The 20,176-nt window shown below is 36.4% G+C and overlaps 2 protein-coding genes across 2 annotated transcripts; both read right to left on the bottom strand.

The window, feature by feature from the left end:
• Positions 1-2,383: 2,383 nt before the first annotated feature.
• On the bottom strand, positions 2,384-3,847 carry LOC125588635. The gene is made up of 2 exons (XM_048760184.1): positions 3,096-3,847; positions 2,384-3,035 (listed from the first exon to the last, which is right to left on the bottom strand). Exons 1-2 carry the CDS (start codon positions 3,688-3,690, stop codon positions 2,629-2,631), a joined length of 1,002 nt encoding a protein of 333 aa, XP_048616141.1. The 5' UTR covers positions 3,691-3,847; the 3' UTR covers positions 2,384-2,628.
• Positions 3,848-11,458: 7,611 nt separating this feature from the next.
• Positions 11,459-16,858, bottom strand: LOC106426277 (calmodulin-binding transcription activator 4). The gene is made up of 13 exons (XM_013866998.3): positions 16,656-16,858; positions 16,442-16,567; positions 16,231-16,346; positions 16,067-16,155; positions 15,916-15,970; positions 15,276-15,837; positions 15,059-15,147; positions 14,804-14,891; positions 14,489-14,715; positions 13,779-14,401; positions 12,740-13,274; positions 11,900-12,193; positions 11,459-11,816 (listed from the first exon to the last, which is right to left on the bottom strand). Exons 1-13 carry the CDS (start codon positions 16,663-16,665, stop codon positions 11,700-11,702), a joined length of 2,931 nt encoding a protein of 976 aa, XP_013722452.1. The 5' UTR covers positions 16,666-16,858; the 3' UTR covers positions 11,459-11,699.
• Positions 16,859-20,176: the final 3,318 nt, after the last annotated feature.

Here is a 20,176-nt window from a genome sequence, read left to right as displayed (position 1 = left end):
TAAATGTTAAAGTTGCACAAACACAAAGATTATATGAACTTCTCTTCTTATTAGATTTAGAAACTCTCTCAAAACTAAACCTTTCAATGTGTTTCTCTTGATGGAACATCTCTCCATGAGAACTCTTTATATAGGAAGAAGCTACATCTTTTCCTAAGAGCGAAACTACATCTTTTCCTAATAATAATATGGAAACATTCATAAGCTCGATATGTTTTTCTTTTTCCTTAACCCATCAAACTTCACTTTAATGAGTTAACTTACTCCTCAAGTTAATTGGAATTATCCAACATTCTCCCCATTAATTCCAACTTGAATCTTAGGTATGTTGATCTTCTGAACTCCGATGAACTTCCATAGACCGTTAATAGGTGCATCGCATTTCTTCGACACGATGTTGCATCAGAACGTGAGTATAGATGCTTCACTGCTTCTCTATGATTCTCTCTTAAGCATCCTATGGTGCTTCGATACAATGTTGCATCAATCTCAGGCTCCTCCTCTGCCTTTGATACTTTCAAACTCGTGTGCATCGGAACATGAGTATAGTTACATGACTCCATCTTCGTCTTGACAAGTATACCTTGCACGTATCCTTCATGTTTGATGTGAATGCCATCAGCTCCTTGCGTTACTTCTATACCAAGATAGTATGTAAGCTTCCCGAGGTCTGACATCTCAAATCTTCTTGACATATCATCTTTGAATTGCTTGATAACGTTGAGTGAAGTCCCTGTTACAAACAAGTCATCAACGTATATAGCTATGATCAGAAGCTCCCCCTTATGTTTCTTTTGATATACCGCAGGTTCCTTGGTGCACTTCGTGAACTCCATCTCCTTGAGAACACGATCAAGTTTGATGTTCCAAGCTCTCGGAGCTTGACGCAAACCGTATAGTGCTTTGCTAAGTTTGTACACAAGATCCTCCTTTCCTTTCTCCACAAAGCCTTCTGGTTGAGTAACGTATACATCCTCATTTAAGTCTCCATTCAGGAACGCAGTTTTCACATCTAAGTGATGGATCTCCCATCCATTAGTTGCTGCTAACGCCAAGAGTAGTCGTATGGTTTCTATCCGAGCAATTGGTGCAAATACTTCGTCGAAGTCTATGCCTTGTTGTTGCACATAACCTTTTGCAACTAGCCTTGCTTTGTATTTGAACACCGTTCCATCTGCATTCCTCTTGATCTTATAGATCCACTTCAAACCTATCGGTTTCACACCTGCCGGCTTCTTGACGAGCTTCCAGGTCTTATTTTTGATGATAGATTCGATCTCTGCCTTCATTGCATCGATCCAAGCTTGTATCACTGCAGCTTCGATGTAATTTTCTGGTTCACCATCGATGGTGAGCAAGAGTCTGCCACCTTCAAATTCAGCAAGTAGGATGTAATCATCGAACCGCTTTGGTTTTCTGATGTTACGACCATATCTTGATGTTACATGCGGGTCTTGGTTTGCATCGTTGTTCTCTACTACTTGCTCTTGTTCATCTGCGTCTACAGCTTCTTCTTCTTCATTATTGTTTTGCTCTTCGTGGTGTTGGTGATCTTGATGCTCATCACCATCTCCTTCTTCTGTAACATCAATATGAGGAAGCTTGAATGATCCTGGTTCTTCGTCTACGTTTGTTGATAGTGTATACGATGCGATGAGATGTCTAGTTACACTGTTTTCTTCACAAAAACGAATGAAATCAGAAGATGTGAACTCTCCTCCTCTATCGGTGCGAAAATTCTTGAGTTGTAGCTTCGTTTAATTCTCCACATACTCCTTGAAAATTGTGAACCGATCGAACGCTTCACTCTTCTCTCTTAGCAGCATCGTCCACATATATCTTGAGTAATCATCAATTAAGACAAATACATATCTATTGTTTTCTGGTGTTGATGGTGATATCGGACCGCACAAGTCACCATGTACCAACTCCAATGTGTGTGATGCTCGATACTTTGCTTTAGGCGGAAAAGATTTCCGAGTTTGCTTCCCAACTAAGCAGGCGCTGCAGACATCTTTCTCGTGTATCACCTGAGGCATCCCTACTACCATCTCTTTGTCTACCATATTCTTCATGACTCCAAAGTGATACGCCCAAAACGGGAAGGATGGCTTTGGCCGGGTGTTTGATATGAACCGAGAAGGCGATGGCACTTCTGGAACTGGAATGGAATGAATGGATCGTCAAGAGATGCGGAATGGCTCTTGATATACCACGATCTAAGGCTAACCACCTAAGAAACGATGAAGGTGTGTTGGCTAACCACCAAACGACACAAAAGATGATTGGCTGACCACCAAATCAACAAGCCGGTTCAAACCGATGAACTAGCTAAGAACTCTCTCTCTCACTCAGAGAAAAGAAGAATCGAAAATAAACAACCAAAATGAACTGCTTTTATTCATCAAAGGGACTACATATTTATAGTGTTTTGTAGTCAAAGACAATAAATAGAAATGTAGGAAAACAATGCATAGAAAATATAAATTTGACTAGATCTAGTCAAGGCACGGAAAATGGAGAAGACTAGATCTGGTCAAGACACGGAAAATGGAGAAGACTAGATCTGGTCAAGGCACGGAAAATGGAGAAGACTAGATCTGGTCAAGGCACGGAAAATGGAGAAGACTAGTCAAGATGTCCAGGTTCATCCGAACCAGATGGATGCACGGGGTAAAGATAAGGACGCTTGCGGGACTGTCCGGATGGTCCGCCAGATAAGAATGCATGTCCGTCTTTGGTTTCTTCACGACCCAAGCTAAGTCTGGCTCGACCGTGGGTTTTAGAATGTCGAGTTGGTTGGGGAAGACGGGCTGTGGTTCGGTCGGTTAGGTCGTCTGGACGTGGTTCCAGCCGAAGCTCCAATCGGGACGCACGCGGAACGGCTTGGTCAGTCTGATCGGTACGGTCGGATGAACGAACCTCGGTCAAATTGTTCAGAACATCCTGATCTCCATGCTGGTTGGCTCCAATGGACTGATCCACGAACCAGGGCACATCATTCCCTTCCTCTTCAAAAAGATTTGTCCTCAAATCTGAAACATTAAAAGGAAAAGGATTATAAGCAAAAGAACCATAATCAGCACAATGCTCACCTTGAGTTTGGTCCGGTATTTGAATTGGCAAAGGCTCTTCCTTTTCTGGCTCGGTTTCAAGGTTCTCATTCTCCAAAGTCACCAACGGTTTTTGCTTTTGACACTTGTTAGCATAATGACCGATCCTATGGCATTTGAAGCACCTGGTGGAATGAGCTTTGCTTGTGGGTTTCACAGCTTTGCTTTTATCAAAAGAAATCTCATTAGTTTTCAAATCAGAATTTGAAAGATAAGAAGACTTACATTGCTGTTTTGGTGCCGAAGAAGTGTTGGTGTTTCCCTTCTTTTTGAGCTGTCGGATAGCATGAATTGCCTTATGCAACATCTTCTCCAAAATAGCATAAGTTTGAAGCTCGTTTTGATCAAGCACTACACGGTTGCTTCTCTTGGCTTTGGTGAAGGGACGATCACCACTTCTGACCCACTTCTCATCATTGGACCTGTTTTGTCTCTTCCTTTGTTTCTGCACAAAATCAAATTCGTTAGAAGCAAACTGTCTCTTGTCAAAAATCAATTGCTTCTTTTCAACAACAGTTTTAAAAGGAAAGTAGACATCATCTTGTAGTGGTTTTGATTTTTTGAGAAGTCCAAACATCCTGAAACACTTAACAAAGTTAGCAAATAAAAATCCTCACACTCTCAAAGTGTTTAGCTCACGATTTTTAGATGGTCACTTAGAGTTCTTTCACTGGTTCAAAGGATGATAGGCAGTCAAAATTCAGCAATCAAAACCCAAAACAAACTTTTGTGAGAAAAAGAAGAGAGAAGGTAAGATGAAGAGATTTTTGATATGGATCCGCCTTAACTGTCCTAAGGCTGGATTTCTCTTCAGCCAGCAGGGTTTCTCTTCCACCACTCCCCCTGGATTTCTCTTCAGAAGTGATTCACGCCAAAACTTTTTTTTTTTTTTTTATCGATTTTTTTTTTTTTTTTTTTTTTATAATAGGCGATCACAAGGGAGTAAAGGAACAGCCCGGATCCAAGAAATAAGAAAAGAAAAAAAACGTGGAGAGATGAGAAGATGAAAGATGAAAGAAAACAAACCAGCCAAAGTGGCTCTGATACCAAGTTGATACTCCCAAAACGGGAAGGATGGCTTTGGCCGGGTGTTGGATATGATCCGAGAAGGCGATGGCACTTCTGGAACTGGAATGGAATGAATGGATCGTCAAGAGATGCGGAATGACTCTTGATATACCACGATCTAAGGCTAACCACCTAAGAAACGATGAAGGTGTGTTGGCTAACCACCAAACGACACAAAAGATGATTGGCTGACCACCAAATCAACAAGCCGGTTCAAACCGATGAACTAGCTAAGAACTCTCTCTCTCACTCAGAGAAAAGAAGAATCGAAAATAAACAACCAAAATGAACTGATTTTATTGATCAAAGGGACTACATATTTATAATATTTATAGTCAAAGAGAATTAAAGAGAATTGTGGGAAAACAAGGCATAGAAAATAGAAACATTGACTAGAATATTATTAATGAGTCAAAGACTCAGTCTTTCATGCTGATTAGTCAAAGATGACCATTCGGTTAACGTTCTGGTCAAGGAAACCCTTCGGCTACTGTCCAGGTTCATCCGAACCAGATGGATGCATGGGGTAAAGATAAGGACGCTTGCGGGACTGTCCGGATGGTCCGCCAGATAAGAATGCATGTCCGTCTTTGGTTTCTTCACGACCCAAGCTAAGTCTGGCTCGACCGTGGGTTTTAGAATGTCGAGTTGGTCGGGGAAGACGGGCTGTGGTTCGGTCGGTTAGGTCGTCTGGACGTGGTTCCAGCCGAAGCTCCAATCGGGACGCACGCGGGACGGCTCGGTCAGTCTGATCGGTACGGTCGGATGAACGAACCTCGGTCAAATTGTTCAGAACGTCCTGATCTCCATGCTGGTTGGCTCCAATGGACTGATCCACGAACCAGGGCACATCACAAAGTTCACATGTCCTAGCCGTGCATGCCACGTCCATGTAACATCAGTTTCTTGTATTTGAAGACACTTCAGATATTCAACCTCCATTGGCGTCTTGTACAATCGGTTTGGTTGCCTTGCGACTTGTACTAATAGCCTTCCATGGGGATCTTTCAGCATCAGTAATTCTTCTTTCATATTGACCTCACAACCCATCTCGGTTGCATGTCCAAGACTTATGATATTGTGTTTAAGACTTGGGATGTAGTAGATATCTTTGAGTGCTCTTCTCTCCCCTGTTTTTCCGATGAACGTGATCGAACCTTTCCCAACAATCTCGACGTTTGATCCATCACCGAATTTGACTTTGCCTTTGATGCTCTCATCTAGGTTTGAGAAGAACTCTCTCTTGCCTGTCATATGGTTACTTGCACCATTGTCAAGGTACCATATACTCGTATTTCCATCGCATTCATCAAACCTCTTAGGAAACACTCTCTCTTCGTTGAGGAATACTACTTCATGCATATATAATGCATCTGCTTCTTGTGTTTCCGTTAGGTTAGCTTCTTCTCTTGGTCGTGTAGGACAATGTGACACGAAGTGCCCCATCTTGTCACATCGCCAACATCTAACCTTAGAGTAGTCCTTCTTGGTCTTGTCTGAAGCTTCTCCTCCTTTGTTATGACCATCAGAACCATTAGAACTTCCTTGTCCTCTTCCTCTTCCTCTTCCACCATAACCTCTACCTATGCCTCTTCCTCGCGAGTTGTTATGGCTTCCACTACCTTGCATATCATTCTTTCCAAACATGAGCTTTGATTGACCTTCATCTTGGGTTTCTTCTTTGATGCGTTCTTCGAAAGCCTTCAATCTCCCAACAATGTCTTCGAATCCCGTTGAATTTAGATCCAACACTTGTTCTAACGAAGCTACGATGTGAATGAACTTCGTTCTTGGAAGTCCCTTCAGAAACTTCTTTACCAGCTTTGATGCTTCCATTATCTCTCCTAACGCGGCTGCTCTCGATGCTAAGCCTGAAAGTTTTCATGCGTAGTCATCCACCGTGTCTGTGTCTGTCATCTTCAGTTTGTCGAACTCAGACATCAAAGTTTGTAACCTTGCTTCTCTCACGCGATCAGCACCTAGGTTACGGGATTTGATAGCTTACCCAAATCTTCTTCGATGTATCATGTTCTCCAATCTGAAGTATTAGCGCCTCCGGGACTGATTGAAAGATTAGAGCAATCGCCATATTGTTCTTCTTTGCATCGTTACTCCCTGGATCAATTGTATCCCAAACTTCGTATAAACGAAGCATCACTTTCATTCGCATCGACCATACGGTGTAGTTGGTCGATGTTAGCATCGGACATCGTATGTCCCTCTTCATCTCAAGACCTTTATCACGTGCTTGAGAATCGTCTCCCATGTTTTGATCGAAGTTACAACTCCTCTTGTAAACGACCTTCGAAACCTGGAGCTCTGATACCAATTAAAGTTGCACAAACAAAAAGATTATAAGAACTTCTCTTCTTATTAGATTTAGAAACTCTCTCAAAACTAAACCTTTCAATGTGTTTCTCTTGATGAAACATCTCTCCATGAGAACTCTTTATATAGGAAGAAGCTACATCTTTTCCTAAGAGCGAAGCTACACCTTTTCCTAATAATAATATGGAAACATTCATAAGCTCGATATGTTTTCTTTTTTTCTTAACCCATCAAACTTCACTTTAATGAGTTAACTTTCTGTTCAAGTTAATTGGAATTATCCAACAAAATGGTTACTAATTATTCCAACTTGCCATGAAATAAAGTTTCTAACTCTTTTATTTTGGGTGAAAAAAAAAATTGTTATGAAGGAAGATATTTATTTGGGAACGTCTTGATCCGAAATAAATTGTACTGTGTATATAACATAAAAACATATTCCCCTTTTTAGGGTTTTGTCAAAAGAAAAAGGTGCTTTAATGTGACCTGAGTTGGTTCCCCCGTACGATCTAATAAAGACTGAAAGGAGTTATCGTTTTCAAATGTTCATTTTCACGTCTCTAGCCATTACTCAAGGGTTGTTCTTATTTAAGTGGACACAACACAACTATATAATGCAAAACGACAAAATGTTATGCTTAAGCAAAATATATCAGTTTTAAAAGTAACCAGAAATACGATGTTTAAAGGGGTAAATTTGATCATTTTGTTCAAAATGAAATTAAAATATAAGTTGATTATTTAAATACTCGAGGAATTATAAAATTATATATCTCCTATATATTAATAGATAAACATTTAAAAAGTTATAACATGTAGTTTATATTAATTAAAAAAGTGTTATGCTGAGTTGTCACGTAATTAAAATGCTAATTTTGCTTACCTCGCGGCTTGAGAATCAATTGAGAATTTTGTTATTCCAAAATTAAATTGTTAAAAAAATGTTATATTATATAGTATGTACATTATGAATCATTCATTTATCAAAATGAAATTATTATATATTATTTCCTTAAATAAAACCTACGGAATTAACTAATGAGATTAAAATATATAAGACAATTAATGATTTTAATTAATAAAGATTTGCTAACAATATGTATACTTTTAATCATTTTTGTTTAATTATTAATTATTAAAATAAATTACACAATTACATTAATCATATAATAAAATTTTAGATTTTTTTTGTATATGTTGTATTTTGAATTTTTCAAAACGAGTATAAATTACTATAAACATTTGTGATCAAAGTTTAATTTTTTCTATAATAAGATACAATGATTATAAAATCATATGAATAAATAGTTTTATTTAAATAGGTGTTTATGTTAATATATATTTCATATCGTTTAAATTAAACTATACATCATATGAAAATACATATTTATATTTTGATATATGCGTTGAAGATATATTGAAAAGTTAATATTTTAATTTTCAAATCTTCATTTTTAAAATGATTATAAATGATTGAAACCATTAAACATTCCACATTTAAAAAAATTGTTGGTGTAAAATATTGTTACACAAATATGCAAATAATCAGAAAAGCATATGAGTAGAAACTTCATTTAATAAATATATATATTAAAAGTATACTATATATATCTATGTTAATATCATTTAAATTTAATTATATATCATATATATATATGATAGATAAGATTGATTGTTTTGATTTATTTACCCTAAAATGATTGCGAATAAACAAGACTGGTCGTTTGATTTATATGAGCACATCAATTTATTACATAATAGTTACTGATTTCTTAGTTATTTAAAATATAATTATTATTTTATTATTTCATAATATGCAGAAAACCATAAAATAAGTAATAAATATAAAATATTTATTCTGTACAAGCCGCGGATCTTAACCTAAGTATGTATCTCTTTAATAATTTTAAATCTTAAATATTTTCTAAATTTCAGGCCAAAACAAAATAACGAAATGAGAATAAACTCAAAAATCAATATTTATATCGAGAAATAACCAAAATGAAAATAAACGACACAAAAATGAAAAAAATATTGAAGATAGATAGGATTGGCACGTGAACGTAAACTTCTCATAACTATTATTAACTTTTAAATTGCTAAATCATGATATAAAACCGAGCTGACTTAGTTTCATTGTAACCAAATAGTAGGTCTGAGATTTTTCGGCCTAACCGTTAGGTTCTTATGCGATAAGTAATTTTTTGACCTAAAATATTTTTAAAAATTGGATTAGCTCATCAGTGAACAAATTAAGTAATTAACAAAAAAAATTTAAAAAAATTATTTAAAGGCCACAAATATTAATTCGATCAAGAATATAAATTTTATTTTTTCATACAATATTTCGTAAATAATTTTCATATAAATTCACCATGCGCAGGACGCAAATCTTATCCTAGTGATTTTTTAAAAGCCTATATATATGAATTACTAAAGATTGTCAATTAAGAAGTATATATGATTTTCTAAAGATTGTTAAGAATTTACTAAAACTGATATTGATATATTTGAGTGTTTGGATTTAAGGTTTATTTTTAAGATTAGAAAACATGATTAAATTTTATGGGACTTTTGGACAGATTTTGTTAGATATTAGAATGATCTTTAGCTAATTTAATGAAACACTTTAGAAAAATGGTTTAAATGAAACAATACGGAAGACTAAAAACTACCCATAGAACAATAATAAATTATGCCCGTTGATACATTTATAGAATTTCTTTCGAGTTCTTCATTATGTGATGTTCTTTGATGAATGCAGAAGATATATTAATTCGTAAGTTTATTTATGGAATTGAAGAGTTATATTATTGAATGGTAAATTAATTTGAAATCATGCACAAAAATGTCAAATTTCGAATAATTGTAAACCTTTTGTTGCTTATGATATTATTTATAAATTTCGTTTATTTATATGAAACAGTTAAGCTACTTGAAAAATTATAATCATGATCACATTGACGTGATGATATTTTATGCATATGTAACATTTGTTAATAAATGAGAAAGACGATCATGAATTTTTTTTTTGGAGCAGCAAGAGTACACAAAGTAATGATAGCAATTGATGCATAGTTACAATCTTAGAAAGAAAGAGTTATTTGGGCCAATAGTTTGTACACCTAAAAAGATGATATCAAAATATTCCTGAAATTTTTAGCTATTCAACCTTATTAAGAAAGATATGTTTGCATGAGATATAAAGTGAATATTATAAGGTTAACTAATATGGTTGTGTGTTTTCATCAAAATGTACAAATCAGTGGGATCCGTAATTATAATTGTTGGAGATGAACTATATCCCTTGACAAATCCCATCAAATAAATTGAATTGGTGGTTAAAAAAGAGAAGCTGACTTTGAAGAAAAATGAAAAAGTCGGGTATAAATAAAGGAGAACTAATTTGAAGAGAAGACATTCACGATCACTAGAAACCGGCACGAAAACTATGGTGTACATATAGATTTAGGGTTTTCTGCAAAAAAAACTCTCAATGTGGTTTTTTTTTGCAAATTAATCCGCGAACTCAAAAACCTACGGGTCAACCCTCCAAGTGCCAGTCAAACCGCAATATAACCCTCGGCCGTATTTATGTGTATTTGACTGTGTATAATTTTAACATTTTTTCAATACTAGGTCGTTTTGGCGCTAATTTTTTAATAAAAAAAATTTGTTGAACCCCACCTTCATTGTGCATTTACGCAAGCTCCCATGTCCGAGAAAAACAAGGTTATTTCGTTTTAGAAATCTATATAATTGCGTTTGTTAAGTAAACAAATATATTTGTTGGCCGAGATGGTTATATAGCATGCACATGGTATTTAAGGTTCAAATTTTAAACCACGAGTTCAACAATTTTTTTTCATTAAAAAATTAGCGCCAAAACGATCTAGTATTGAAAAAATGTTAAAATTATACACAGTCAAATACACATAAATACGGCCGAGGGTTATATTGCGGTTTGACTGGCACTTGGAGGGTTGATCCGTGGGTTTTTGAGTTCGCGGATTAATTTGCAAAAAAAAACAACATTGAGGATTTTTTTGCAGAAAACCCATAGATTTATTATCATAAGTTCATAACCTTTTACGATTTCTTAGTATTTTCTGTTGTAATCAAACAGTTGATCTCTCAATAAAATAACTCACCATTAAATTTATGCTTACAATTCGTATACATCTAATTAAAATTAAACAATTGGCACCATCTATGAAGAAATAGAAAGTAACACCAAGAAAGATCGAAGATGGCAGGAGACGATGACGATACTAATGCTACCCCGCCGGTTGTAGATCTAGCCCATGATGCAGAACCTAATGGAGTGTTTTGAGCAACAAGATGCATCAAACAAAGCAACTAAAGAATGTCTGGATGCCCTCGCCGCTGCCTCCACACGACCTACTACCGGTGATCAAGAGCCCGAAACTATGAGGAGACAACTTTTCCGAACGAATACCAATCTGGTGGGTAAGAGAACCGCAACACGACCAAAGCAATAACCCAAGATATCAATGTTGTTGGCCATGCCAATGAAACTCTAAAAGAGAAGAAGCTTTCTTCCTACTTTACCCATGAACAACATATGTAATACATTCATGATTATCAGACTCTTGGATTGATTCCTTGTAAAAAAGAACGTGTCATATCTAGTTGGATCAGAATAAATAGGAGACTCTTGAGATGTGGTAAGGCCGGTGGACGGTCTTGGCGCCTGAGAGGGCTTGGGAGAGTTTAGGAATCTCTACTGCATATCTTGTTTATTGGTTATTTGGTTTGATTCGCTGAACTTGTCTTTCAGTTAATAATGTAAGACTTTCCTTCGAGAAATTAAAATAACGAGAGAATCAAATTCTGAACCTAACAGAAACAAAACAAGACATGAACGAAGCAGATCGGATCTACAAATCCAAACAAGTTGGAGTTTTCCTCCTTGTTTTCATTGCCAGTTACCTGATCATTTTCCTTGTCATTTTACTTTGTTTTTTCTCTTGTACAAAAAGAAACAATGTTTCCAAATTTGTACCAAAGTTGACCACAATAGAGATCATTTACAGTCGCTCACTACTAACAACAAGCTTCTCCTTTTTCATTGCAATTCTATAAAACTACTTTCTCTTAAAACTTTACAAATCTACAGATTATTATATTAAAACCTCTAAATCCACATTTGTTGCATGGCTTTCCCTCTCAAGGCAGTGAAAACAAATGGTCATATTCCATATCAGCTATGTCGAATAAGGCATCATCATCCTCATAATCACCACTACCACCTATTCCTAATGTCTCTGTTTTCCCAAGCTCAGCCTTCAAAAAACAAAAGAAACAAAAGATGATTCACTCAAGAAACACCTCAAACATATACTAACTTCACCAATCTTGCAAGTTACCTTTTTTTTACAGTATGTCGTGAGCACACGGTGGTATTGTTGGCGAGCCTCTAGAGTACGAGTCATAGACATAACACGAGAGAAAGCCTCATTCACTGCACCATCTACTTTCTGCTTGCGAAACACTCTCAGAATGTCTTCATCTTCACTGTCCTCTCCACTTTCTACGTCTTGCCTGAACCCTTTTAGTCCAACACCTTTTCTTCTCCACCTCAGTATTACTTTATCTAGCATTCCTACCGCCCAGCAGATTACCTTGTACTGCTTCCTCGTTTGGTAACCTCGAACATGAGCCTGCCAGATTTAGAAAGATAATAAAGAGAGGCTGCATGGCTAATGAAAAACAACTATATTCATCTTAGTAAAAAGTTGTTCAAGAAATCGCTAGGCGGCAACTAGGTGGTCCATAGAAGACTAGCGACTGGAGAGATTATCCAGGACCTAGGCCTATGTGTTTCTATATATATATTTTACATTTATATAAGATATTTTTGTTTTTGTGTTAATTATAAAATTATTTTGATGATTTGTCGAAATTAGATATACAAAACAAAAGAAGTTAGACAAATTTGTGAATTTGTACTAAACATTATTATTTAATTAAACAGAGCTAAACTAATTTAGCTCGATTTGAACTGGTTTAGATTGGTTTAAACCGATTTAGAAGGTTTTGGACCTATTTGGAAAGGTTTAGACCTATTTAAAACGGTTTAAACCCATTTAGAACGGTTCAAACCTATTTAGAAGGGTTTAAATGGATTTGAATTGAATAAATTGGATTTTAAAAAAATCCTTTCGTCTAGACCTGTTTTTAGAACACGGTAAAAACTGTTAGCATACCTGTATCATGACAGCTTTCTGGCGCTTTGTCAGAAACTCTTTGCGACCTTTATAGCCACGGTACTTCTTCTGGATAGATAAAGCTGCTGAATGGTAGTTCCGTGCATTTTGCTTCGACATGTCTCCATACATCCCGTACTCTTTCAAGCAAGCATACATATCAGCTTTCTGTTGTCGCTTTCTGAATGAATGTGCACGAAATGCTGCCTGGATCCTCGCAGCTGCTTCAGCTGCGTTTTTCAATGCAGCCAGTGATTGTGGATCATCATTAACGGGATGACTTCTTCCTGCGATGGACTTCACTGTTATCTCTGCTTCTGCTTGAGCACTCTCTTTAGAGCTTTCGGTTTCCTCAAGTGTGAGCGAAGAGAGATGGGTTGTTAACGCCACCTCTGATAGATAACCTGCGAGGCCCTTGTGACCATTAGAGGCAGCTATCGAAGCTGGAGTTTTACCAACCGGGTCTTGCGTATTGGGATCAGTTACTGCTCCAGCTGATGCCCCTGAAGCTATAAGGGCAGCCACCATTTTTTCACTGCCACAACAAAGAAAACAGTGTAGGTTATTAGATTCAAGTGAAGCTATTGTCTACAAATATAACAGTTGAAATGAGGGTGCTCTCTAGGCCTGCGGTTTTTAACCGAACCATACTGAAATCTCGGTTAGTTCTGTTCAAGCGGGTTTATAAAAAACTTTGGTTTTCAGTTCAGTAATCGGTTAGTTCGATTCTTTAGAAAAAAAAATTGTTAACCAATTTCGAACTGACTTAACCAAAATTCTGAACCCAATTAACCGATTAAACCAACCTAACCGAAATTACCAAAATTTAGCCAAGTTTCAACCGAAATATAATCAAAACCAAAAATTTCGGCTAGTTTTGATAAATTTAAAAAACCGAACTATCCGAATACCAAAACGAACCAAACTTTTTTCCGGTTCACTTCGACAAGATTTTTTGATAACACTGAACTAACCAAATTCCAAACTACCCGAACCGAGCTACCCAAACCTTCAGGCCTAGTGCTCTCTACATACTCACCTTCCAAGTTGTGCAGCCCAATGAAGAGCGCTCCATCCGTTACCATCACGAAAATCCACACTAACTCCATGCCCAAGAATTGGAGAGAGCGCCCAATCGAAGCCAAGGCCTGCCACCATATGGATAATGCCTTGTTCTTGCTTTGACAACGAACAAGATGTTTGGTCTTTGTCTTGGGATCTTGAAGACAGCCACGCCTCCAGCTTGTCTTTAAGCAGCTCCTGTAGAAGCCAGTCAACAGTACTTGATGATGTTGAAGTGCCATCTCGAATTCTATCTATGATACGCCTCCATTCATCATCATCAGTGCTTGGCTCTATGTTGCCTTTTCTATCCAAGAGAAGTGTTTGCACAAACTTTACAAGTAACAAAAGCTCATCGGGACTGCTCTTAGGGCAAGATCTATCATCCGGCTTATCGCGATACTCAAATTCAATTATTTGACTACAAGAGAGTCCATCTCCAGAAGTAATGCATAGATTCACTTTGCCAGGACCACATGGAGGGGCTTGGCACCGTATAACGCCTTCCTTAATGATCTCAAAAGGAACTTGAGCATTTCCAAACATGCAAGCCCATGTAGATTCTGTTGGATCACAGAGAAATGATCCTATGATTATCACCTGCATTGTCAAAATGAAAAATCCAATTAATCACCAACTCTTTGTTTCTAACCAGGCAAGACAGTAATATCATTTTCTGTATTATACCTTCGTAGTTTCATTTGCATAGCCCCACTCTGGTGATATGTCCTGGATAGTAAACTTTTGATTATACGCAACTGTGTCATTCATTACTTGCTCGAGAGGCGGCCCGGTTTGCTCTTCATCAACCATTAATCTACTGTGGTCGCCGTTATTCTCAGGAGCTACCAGCTCAGAATAACAAGGAGGAAGTTGCAAAGAAGAATCAAGTTCTTGAGGCAACAACAATGTACCTGAAATTTAAGATAACTATCAGCACTGACCGATGTCAGACAAGGTCTAAAGCCTAAACAGTAATCTTTTGCAAAGAAAATAACATACCTTGGTCAGCCTGGTTGCCATAATCCCAGTTAGAATCTTCCTGCGTTATTACAGGTAGCAAACCATTCGCCTGACTTGGTGTGCTTCCCTGATTTTAACAAAAAAAGTACATAAATAAACTTTTACTTCTTAGTTAAAAAAAATCTACTAATTAAGATTCCTAAGTGTTTTTTATTTCTGCAAACTAACTAATAGATACAAGATAGTCTTCGTTGTTTGATACCACATTTCATTTAATTTATATGAGGGAACTACCTGAGAGTTAAGAGCTATAGAAGCCCCACATGCCTCCAGCACATCTTTCCAAGATCCAGTCTTTTGATCGCCACTCCCTCCACTACCACCTGTAACAAGAATCCTTTTTTTTTTACTCTTCCTAATAACCTTCTTCTATAAAGTGTGCTACAGTGAGGAAATAGAAAGGAAAAAACAAATGAATATTGAAAACCAATGCTTTATAACTTTGGCCTACCTGAACCATTATTTAGAAGCATGAGATTGTTGGGATGATATTCGGTTCCAATATACCCTCCGAAAGACCTATCAAGTCTGTTACTCTCCGGTCTCTGTTGTCCAGCTGCTGGTTGAGCAAGCTGATTCATATCCTTAATGTACTCTAAAGATAGGAGGCTATCCAAACTTTCATTTTGACTGTAGAGTGGTGGACCTACAGTAGTAACATTATTGTATTGGGATCCAACATACCCACCGTAACATCTCCCTAGTTTGCTGCTACTCTCTGGTCTCTGATGTACAGTTGCTGGTGGTGGAACAAGGTGGTCAACATCCGTACTAAAGTCCAGAAACTGGAGCCCATCCAAACTTTCGTTTTGAACTACATTATTATCATCACCAAGACTAAGTTGTTCCTCAAGCCTCTTAATAGCCTCATAAGAACTTCCACTCCCCTCCTCTGAATGCTGCTGTTGTACGTCAGTAGAAGAATCACCAATGTGGTGACTGTAGCTTGGAGATGAAAAGAGAGCGGAAGGATTCAGTGAAAACTGCAAAACGGTTCCACTACTTTGCTTTCCCTGAAAAAGTTACCATAATAAAAACTGAAAGTTTTATAATTCAGTATGACAAAATGTTTGCTTATAGGGGAAAGTCACCTCTTTTTTATCACTCACGTCCCTGTAATGAACAAGGACTATATGGTCGTATTCCCTGATTAAAAAAAGATAACAACATTCATTGTTGAGTATTTTGTAAACACAAACAAATTAGAAAGTGTAAGCATTAATTAGAGTATAAATGACTCACAGATCAAGCATCCAGAAGATACGCCTCTGAAAAGAAGGGTCATGCTCTCCATGTGCATAATAACAATTCAAAGCCTCAACATTACCCACCTGTGAGTCATTAACAACCTTAAAAGACCATATCTAAGGTTGCAAAAAGACCATATCTTTGATGATAAAACAAACCTTAAGGCGTTCGTGAGCTTCAGCAATAGCTCGACCATCCCTCTTTTTCCTCCAGTGATGACCATCTTTACGGAAGAATTTAAGAACCCTTTTATTGAATAGACACAATGATCCACCTGATGAGACAGGAATACCCTTGTATCAAAAAAAAAAACAAATTCTGTATAATCTCAAAAACAAGCAAGGAAAGAGAGCCCAAAGTCAAACTTACTAGTAGGCTTGTGAGGAGCCTTGTGAGTCAACTCATATCTATCGTGATTCTTCAAAATGAAGTACACCTCAGGAGGTTTCAACCAACGAGTCTGAGCTTCTTGGTTCAGAGTCCTAATCTCGTATTCTAAATTAACCAAAAAAAGGCAAAAGATTCAACCTTTAGTCATCCAAGTAGACAGCTTTTTTTTTTTTTTGCTTGTTCAGAAACTCACCGGAATGCATAGCGAGTTGAGAGGATTGTTGATCAATCAAACATGAGTTTGATGGGTTCGCTATTATTGATAGAGATAAAGATCGCAAACTAAAGAGACAGAGAGGTGTCGGTAAAGAGAGCGAACGATAAAGAGATAGAGATGATAAAAGATTTGTATTTTTTTTTTTTAGTTTAAGAAAAAAACAAAAAGGGGGGGGGGGTGTAAAAGTTTGACTTAATAAACCGAGACCAAAAGTCTGTAAAGAGAGGAGGGTTCCAACAGAGCCACGAAGACGGTTGGGTAAAGTGATCTTGGTGTGAATACACATAAGAGCATGTTTATTGATGTATCTTAACAGCATCTCTTAGATTAAATATGATTAAAAGAATTAAACCAAAAGGAATAAACAGAAAATGCTTCTCTTAATTAAAAGCATTAAGACACGATCGTTTAGGGACACGTGTCACGCCTCAATTGAGCAGAAGAGAGGTGGAGACCTTGTTCCGTCTCATTTCTCGCGTCTGTTTCTCTTTTTCTCCGTAGGCGAAAAGGTGATTTCTCATCGAATCGGCGGTCACGTCTCTGTTGGTGGCTCTCGTGGACGAAGGAAGACAGCATGTCTCTTTCCGATGCTTTCCTCCACCAAGGAAGCCGGCGACCTCTCTCTCATGGTGGTTCTCTGAGGCGAAGACCAAACGGTGAATCTCAATCGGCTGCTCCGCCGAATCGAAAGGTAAAGCTGCGTTGATATGTATTTATGTTTGAAGATTTCGATTATGCATGTCTCAGATTGTGTCTTAATTTGAATCTCTATGTTTGAATGTTAATTTGTTTTGATATTTCCTGTCTTTCTGTCTTTAGATTGATAGATCAAGAGGCATGATGAAGGGGTTAAGGGACGATGAAGAAACTCGAGAGTGATGGTTCCGGTTGTGCATCAAGGTAAAAGCCATCACTTTCCTCTGTTGAATTTGATAAAAAAATCATGTCTTAGCTGTCTTTAATTGGTTAAAGCAAAGTCTTGTGAATTATGGTTGAATATATCGATTAATGATGTCTTAGATTGTGTCTTAATTTGAATCTCTACGTAAAGAACCTTAATTTGTTTTGATATTTCATGTCTTTGGATTGAATGATCAAGAGGCATGATGAAGGTTAAGGGACGATGAAGAAACTAGAGAGTGATGGTTCTGATTGTACATCAAGGTAAAAGACATAACTTCCTCTGATGAATTTGATTAAAAATATGTCTTTGTTGTCTTTAATTGGTTAAAGCATTGTCTTGTGCTTTATGTTGCGGTTGATGGTTAGATTTTTATTGTATGTACGTTATGTAGACTGGAGCGTAACGAAGACCACATGAGTGAAGAAGCCTCTACTAAGACCACATGAAAAAAAGCTAAACGATTGTTCATCAAGGTAAAAGCTTTCTCTGTGGTCGGTTGTATTTAATAAAAGCTATCTCTTTAGTCTGCTGTTATAGGTTTGGTAATAAATTCTCTGTTCAAGTGGTTAGTGTTAGATTAGAGTTGTAATAAATAGATTTTTATGGTTAGATAGAATTTTTCGGTCAACGGAATAGAGTATAATTTGACTTAGAATCTCACCGATGGTACTTATCTGAAAGGGCCGAAAGCAGTTTTATTTGCTCAACGTCAAGAAGCTGCCCGAAAAGATATCGAGCGTGCTTTCAGAGTCTTGCAAGCTTGATTTGCCATTGTTAAAAATCCAGCACTTTCTTTGGATAAAGTCAAGATTGGAAAGATTATAAAAGCATATATCATACTCCATAATATGATAGTAGAAGACAAACAAGATGAATACACTCAATATGATTGTTTCGGATTTCCAACAAAGAGAAGGCAGCAGAAGTTCACATGTCGATCTCACCTATTCGACAAATATCCCTATAAATATCGTCAATCAGATGGGTGTTCGAACAAGAATTCGTGAGAGACAAACACATCAACAACTGAAAGATGATTTAGTTAAACATATAAGGCGTAAATTTGGACGTGATTAAGACAACAAGTGAGTTTATATGTCTCTTTAAAATTATTATCGTTTATTTTAGTAATCTTTGTTTTTATGTTTTTTTATTAAAATCTATGTTTAAAATGTTATGTTTGACTTTGTTTTATTTAATAAATAAATTTATCTTTGTTTAAAATTTTATGCTTGAAAATAAATTTAATATTTTTTATTGTTAAAAACATTTATTAAGAAACTACCATTATAATTAAATATCTCTTAACATAGTTTCTTATTTCCTTTTTAAAAGTTAAATATTCACGAAGAACCCTTAAGTGGATTTTACCAAAATCACGCTCTACCTATCGAACGGGAGCTCTGATTGGTTGATAACCACGTTTCGAATACGCTATAATATTAATTAATCCCGTCTTAACGTCCTTGTCGCACTTATGTAAGACAGACGGGTTCAGGCCGAGTAGAGAGAGCTAAGGCAATTAGTTCACACGAAATAAACCGAACCTAAAATCAAAAACCAAACTGAGAATTTTTGGATTTTGCTTTTATAAAACCAAACGGTTCGACAAACATCAACCCAAATATATTGAATAAATCCAAAAAAAAAAAATTAACCGAATTGTACCAATTCATTTTATTTTTTATTGAATTATCTGGGTAGGCTGAGATATTAAACCGATTATAATTCAATTTAGAACATATGATCATTTTCCAAAATCAACTTGCCAGTGACAAACTTGTGGGTAAGATTGTCATTATCTTTAACTATTTTTTCATTAATAATTTTTTTGCCGACGTCTCGTCGACAAACTAGGGACGATAATTGTATGTTTCGATATTTATATTCGGAAGAAAACAAACGTTTTTCAAGTATAAAGGAAAAAAAAAGAGAAAACAAACAAAGAATGTCCTATTTTATTTTCATGTACGAGAATATATTTTAAATATATTAAAATAATTGATCAATTATGATTTTTAAAGGTGGGAACTTGACATATATAACACTTTATCGCATCATGCATGATGCATAATTTATCAAAACGCATAGGTCAACTTTTAAATGTCTTCCAACTCCATTTCTCTAATATCATAAAGCTTTATCAATTTCTTAATCATGAAATATAGTGATTAGTTGTTGATATGCATCGAATCCGGTAGCATTAGCCAGTTCAGAATTTCTTAGAGCAACTTCATGGAGAAACTCTCTTACATGGGAGTTTTAGACATCTAAACAATTTATTTATTATATCTCAATTTTAGTGTTTGGCCTTTTTAAAGTAAGAGTCTGAGTTCGTGTACTAATCCTCATAGTTTGTATTTTAAATGTTGTTTGGATTAATATGACGTTTTTTTTAGTTTAAAAATTAAACAAACTTTTAGTTTTGGGCCGTTAGTGTGAGGTCCATAAGTTAAAAAGTTTATCTGACTACTCGAGACACGTCCAACGAATCGGACGGAGAAGAAGTTTAGGAGTTACTCTCTAACAGATGGCTAGATTCTCCCTTCTCTGTTTTTTCTTCGCGGCGGCGCTAACGTCATCCCTGACATCT

The sequence above is a fragment of the Brassica napus genome, chromosome C6, assembly GCF_020379485.1.
Source record: "Brassica napus cultivar Da-Ae chromosome C6, Da-Ae, whole genome shotgun sequence".
In the NCBI taxonomy this organism is placed as follows: domain Eukaryota; kingdom Viridiplantae; phylum Streptophyta; class Magnoliopsida; order Brassicales; family Brassicaceae; genus Brassica; species Brassica napus.
The sequence above is the reverse complement of the archived record's forward strand: the minus strand, read 5'-3'. Positions and strand labels throughout refer to the sequence as shown.

Bases quoted from the DNA above. Each gene is read 5' to 3' on its own strand.
- LOC125588635 (XM_048760184.1), bottom strand. From the start codon at position 3,690: ATGTTTGGACTTCTCAAAAAATCAAAACCACTACAAGATGATGTCTAC. The intron at 3,036-3,095 runs GTGAGCATTGTG...TTAATGTTTCAG, and splicing joins AATACCGGACCAAACTCAAG to ATTTGAGGACAAATCTTTTT.
- LOC106426277 (XM_013866998.3), bottom strand. The intron at 16,347-16,441 runs GTAAGTTTGACT...CTGTCTCATCAG, and splicing joins GGCTCCTCACAAGCCTACTA to GTGGATCATTGTGTCTATTC. The intron at 11,817-11,899 runs GTAACTTGCAAG...TGTTTTTTGAAG, and splicing joins CGACATACTGTAAAAAAAAG to GCTGAGCTTGGGAAAACAGA.